The sequence below is a fragment of the Lycium barbarum genome, chromosome 5 (genome assembly GCF_019175385.1).
Source record: "Lycium barbarum isolate Lr01 chromosome 5, ASM1917538v2, whole genome shotgun sequence".
Taxonomy (NCBI): domain Eukaryota; kingdom Viridiplantae; phylum Streptophyta; class Magnoliopsida; order Solanales; family Solanaceae; genus Lycium; species Lycium barbarum.
This window is the reverse complement of record NC_083341.1, coordinates 130399585-130405315: the sequence shown is the minus strand read 5'-3', so window position 1 is coordinate 130405315 and position 5731 is coordinate 130399585. Positions and strand designations below refer to the sequence as shown.

Here is a 5731-nt window from a genome sequence, read left to right as displayed (position 1 = left end):
ATTTCCTTATAATGGGTCCTTGCTAGTACTATATTTTTCCGGTCCTTTTGACAAAATCCTAGCAACATTAATCCCACCCTAAGTTCTAGTTTGTAATAGTCCTATAGCATTATAATAGGATCAGACTTGATTTGGTATCTACTTCAGTTGGAAGTGATTGACCTTGATCTAAATCTACATGGTCCATTTTTTCCCTTGACAAGGAGAGAATCACTATTAACAGATCATCTTTCATACTAAAACTCTATTTTTTGTCAAGAGCAATCCTTCTTAACTCTTGTTCAGAGAAGAGGTATCTAAATACAGATTAAAATAATACCATAACGACCATAGCTATATTTGGAAAACTGAAGCAGGTCCTATCCTATCCAATTTCCCAAATTCCAAAACTGAGTCTAGAGCATGACACCAAGATTTTGACCAACTCAACATAGCTCCAAATCAGAGCCCTAACCAGAGCTATGTCAGAATTGATGAGAAGGTTGTGGCCTAGTAGTTAATCAATGAAGAGGTGAAACAACAAGGACGAAAAACACTAAGTGATTCCTCTTCTCTCTCTAAGCCTCGATAAGCAGGTACTAGAGTGATTCCTCTCTCGCAGCAGATACTCGTTTAAATAGTACCAATCCAAAAAAAAAAAAAAGAACAATGAGAAAGTCACCACACATGTCCAGGTGTCTTTGAACTAAAGAAGTGAAGGCACACAACATATTTTAGGAAATTTTATCTCTGCCTGCAGTTTGATATACCAGAAATCAGATCTGAGACAATGTTTAAAAAGGAAACTATTACTCATATTCCTTTTCCAACCTCGAAATCAACACCAGTTATACAACAATATATGCAGAAACCTTTAACTATATACAAAATAAATAAGTAACTAAGCATTTGAAGAAGGCAAAAATTGCAGTGGTACATACTCTATGACAAACATGTACTAACAGTATTGTCAATGCTCCTTGCAATCTTTAACAGGCTTAGCTTCAAAACCTCCTTCTTGTCTCTTCTCAAGTTCATATGGCATGTACGTTCCAAATATCCTATCCCATGTCACAAAGAAGGGCTGTGAATAGTTAAACTTGGTCCCGTAAAGCTGGTGATGAATATCATGGTAAGCCGAGTTGTTTTTAAAGAAGATATGGAAGAGGTTTCCGGGCAACCATAGTCCGCAATGATCATCAACCGCCTTGATTGTAGCAAATGAGAAAAAGAAGATGGAGGTACGTGGTGACATGCCCGATACAAGGAAAGCTAAAGCCCCACTGACTGTGTCGAGAATCAGGCCCTCTAAAGGGTGGTTGTACAAAGCTCCAAATACATACGGAACAATAAGCCGGTGATGTTGAGCATGGATATGCTTGTACAAGAACTTGTTTTGGTGCATGTACCGATGCATAAAATATTGCCAAGTATCTAACATCACCATGGCAACAAAGAACTGCCTTTCAAGAACAAAGATGGAAGCATGTTGATCCCCATCAGATTCACCATCATTTCCAGTGACCTGCTCAAAATTAGTAGATAATCAGACACCAAGATTTAGTCAACATACAAACATAAAATTTGACATGATGTGGAAAAAGAATATGAGAATCGAGTGCATGAGATACTGAAAGTACAAGAAATTTGAAAAGTGAAACTCCACATGGTATATACTTAAATTACTTACCAGAACATACAAAAGGTGTACAATTTGTACCTCATTGATCAGAGATTAAATGTGATGGTATGAGCTAGCCCTCCCTATTAGACTTATCAATTTCCCTCTCAGGGTCAGAAAAGTACACTTTTTGCTATCATAAATGAAAAGTCAGGTGCTGATTCGTGGGTCCCAGAATCACATGCTGGCTTACCAAAGTGAAAGGAAACAAAAGCAGTGCAATTGAGTTTAAGACTCAAGAGACCCAATTAATCACCACATGACAACCACAGATAGAGAAGTGCCAACAAACGAATTAAGTTTAAAAAAGTACAGTTTTTAAGGGGATAGATATGAGCGCTTGAAAGTCAATTTGCAAATTAGGTTACACACATATCAACGCTAGCCAAAGGAAAGACAAGACCACAGCGTCTCCTTTTCATATCTCTTCTTTGCAGGTTAAAGAAACGAATTTATCCCTCAATACATCCAGGCTCAGGAATTGAGCTTGAAAAGATCATCTCATTACTTTAGTCTTTCCATACCTCCGAACACATCGAAAGTTGCACGAAAAAAGCTTTATTACTTCTGGCGTCAACTAACTTTGCAATACGTACGGACACCAAGAAAAGGGCAGACAACAGAAATGCAGAAGAGTATTTAAGACTTTTTTTATAGGGAAGTCTTCCTTTGTCAAGCAGGGTCTCTACTTTTTGTTGATTAACTTAAAGAACAGAAGATTCAGCACATATCCCATTGCCATGGGAACCACCACCCCAGAGCTGGGCCCTTCAATTGAACAAAACTCTAATTATTCTGTCCTAATATTTCCCACGAACCTCACAATACTTGAATAATCATTAGAAGCAACGAGCAAATTGACACGGAAGAATGCAGTCTTTAAAAACTTATTTTGAACCGCAGAAACCCAGATACGACACACTCCATTTAAGAGAGAAGCAGTAAAACATGAAGTTCCTGACCATCTCAAGCATCGGCATCGACAGCTAAGATCAAAACAATGCCGATTGAGCCGCTTTTACAACCTATTGTCCTAGAAGAACTTCAAAGTCAGTCTTTCTTTATAAAATCAAACAACTCAATCCGACGGTGCACATTTTGCATCTGATTATTAGATAACTCTTACTTCCCTACCATTCAAGGAAAATCAAACCTGCAAATTTCAGAATTTCATATATATATATATATATATATATATATTTGGAGAAAAAATTTCATATAAATTTCCTTATCAAAAGAAATTCATATGAACTTAAAAGATGAAATTTCTGTTCAGATAACAGAATCTATTATCACTTTTTAGGTTCAGGAAACCTTGAGACATTTCATAAAGAAAATTTCAATCTATAGATATAAAACACTACGGTACAGCTGCAGAAGTAGCCTAGAGGCGAGTCAAGCCAGGAAAAAAATTGCACATTTTGTGATTGACATAAGCAAGAAGTCATACTTCTCATTCTGTGCATGAAGGAATTCATCCTAAATGATGAGTAATACAAGTAACTACGGATTAACATCCAATGAAGCTTTTGGTCATAGTTTAATGTGATAGATGAGACTCCTTTACCAAAAATGTATAATAAATATAAGAACACGCTAAGGTACAGAACAATTTTACCATCCAGCTGTCAGAAAATTCTAGGAACACACACGTAGACAAGCATAAAAAAGCTCCTCCCTTTTGTCAATGAAAATAATTCAAAAAGTTGAATTTTCCTAAAAACAAATACTATTTGGGCAACAGAATTATTATTACCGCCATGGCTTCCTCAGATTCCCCTTTCCATCCCACCCCACGTGGTGATACAGATCGTCCAATTATGAGTTACACATACCATTCATGAAATCATATATTCACGAATCAAATAAATTTCTAATCTTAAGCTGAAATTAAGAATGTTAAGGCATCTATGAAGAAATTTCCGAGAAACATAGTGATAAAGGTAATGAACACATCCCAGAACATCTATAGAACATCAATAACCTCCCAAGGAAAAAGAAAAGTCAGACCGAAGCATCTAAACCCAATCAAAACAAGACCAAACAAGTATATGCATAATAAGTTACCAACATCAACTAAGCCTCAATAGTTAAACATATAAATCCTCCGTAAACATTATGATGCACAAAAAAATTTAAAAAAGAAAAAAAATTACCAAACAAGCATATGCACAATAAGTTATCATATCAACTAAGCCTCAATAGTTAACCATATAAATCCTCTGTAACCATTATGATGCACAACAAAAAAACAAAAAACGGAAAAAAAAAAAAAAAAAAAAAGATCAAACAAGCATATGCACAATAAACTATCATATCAACTAAGCCTCAATAGTTAACCGTATAAATCCTCTATATCATTATGATGCATAAAAGAAGACCAAACAATCATATACATAATAAGTTACCAACATCAACTAAGCCTCAATAGTTAACCATATCAATCCTCTATATCATCATGATGCATCAAAAACAAAAAAGACCAAACAAGCATATGCATAATAAATTATCAATATCAACTAAGCCTCAATAGTTAACCACATCAATCCTCCATTTCATTACGATGCATAAAAAAATGACCAAACAAGCACGTACATAACAAGTTATCAATATCAACTAAGCCTCAATAGTTAACCATATGAATCCTCTATATCATTATTTTTTTATAACAAGGGTACCCACAGTCGCTACCCTTCAGGTGCGCATAGGGTAAACCCCGATCCTGTGCAATAGCAAATAGCAAACCACACAGGAGACATAACCCGCACTAGGCAAGCCCCATGCGACGAGCTCCATCCAGAAGGCAAATACCCAGTTGTCGTAGGCAGAGGGTTCAAACCTGAGACCTCCATTATGGAAGTCCCATGCTCAACTAACTCAGCCATCCTTGCGGGTGAATCCTCTATATCATTATGATCCATAAAAAAAGACGAAACAAGCATATACATAATAAGTCATCAATATCATATAAGCCTCAACACCTAACTATGAATCCAGTCCATGATGATGCATAATAATTCTCAAACCAAATAAAAAGAACCAAACTTTACATCAATTTAAAGATGATCAAAGTAAACTAACCGCGAATAAAAGCGTGGCAACAACAGCCTGAACAACCTGTTGAAGAAGAACACCTTTAACAATTTCTTTTTTTGACACTAAATTCTTTTCATCCTCATCTTTCTTTGAATGTAACCTATAATTATCCATACCCCCAAGCATTGAATACAATCCTGAATATACCCAATATACAACTATTGGTAAAAATGTTCCCAACAATTCATCTGATACATAATTATTCTCACTACCCATCATCTCTGTTTCTCCTTAAAACTAACCTTCAAAGTACAAAGAGAACACCAAGATCCTTTATTTATATCTTCTTGAAATGCACAACATGCTGCAGCAAGTGTTGCTAGCATGTGCTGCCAGGAAGTGTTGCTTGTTCTGTGGGGACCCCTGGTGGCCCATGCATGCTGACATGTCATGACATACTCAGGTATTGTACGTGAGAGGGTGCTTAGCCAATTCGAGAATACACGCTAGCTGCAGCGCCTCGAACCCGCGACCTTGCAGTCACCTTTACATTCCCCTGAGGGAATCGTCTCTTACCAATTGAGCTGCAGCTAACCAAAAGCCGGACAACCGGTGTTATATCCCGTAATTTTATACGTCGAGTTATTCGCAAAAGAATCGACTCAAGTTAAAGACGGGATCATTTTCGGGCACGAAGTAGAAATCTTTAATTTCCGGTTTCTATTAGAACATGAATTGCTTATAAATTTTACTTAGTGTATAAATATTAATGGAGATTAGAGATTAATTAACCATAATTAGATTATTAAGTGGGGATTAAAAATTAATTATTCACTAATTAGGCACTAGTGGTCGTGTGGGCCCCACCAAGACATGTGGCCAAATTTGATTGGCTCAAGCCATGAGTGGGACATGTGTCCAACTAGTAGGCATGATATTTAAGTCAAATTTATGACTAAGGAACTCATTTATCATCTTTCAAACTTGAGAAACTTAGAGATAGAGAGAGGAGCTCTCAAACCTAAAGAGAGAGAA

The 5731-nt window shown here is 36.4% G+C and overlaps 1 protein-coding gene across 1 annotated transcript; it reads right to left on the bottom strand.

Moving 5' to 3' along the window:
• Window positions 1-650: 650 nt before the first annotated feature.
• On the bottom strand, window positions 651-5070 carry LOC132641569 (sphinganine C4-monooxygenase 1-like). Its single transcript, XM_060358610.1, has 2 exons — window positions 4742-5070; window positions 651-1504 (listed from the first exon to the last, which is right to left on the bottom strand). The coding sequence occupies exons 1-2, from the start codon at window positions 4973-4975 to the stop codon at window positions 950-952; spliced, it is 789 nt and encodes a 262-aa protein (XP_060214593.1). The 5' UTR covers window positions 4976-5070; the 3' UTR covers window positions 651-949.
• Between the last annotated feature and the right edge of the window lie 661 nt (window positions 5071-5731).

Excerpts from the sequence above, each read along its gene's own strand:
- LOC132641569 (XM_060358610.1), bottom strand. The coding sequence starts at position 4,975 with ATGATGGGTAGTGAGAATAATTATGTATCAGATGAATTGTTGGGAACA. Across the intron at positions 1,505-4,741 it reads TTGCCACGCTTTTATTCGCG|GTCACTGGAAATGATGGTGA; the intron begins GTTAGTTTACTT and ends AATTTTGAGCAG.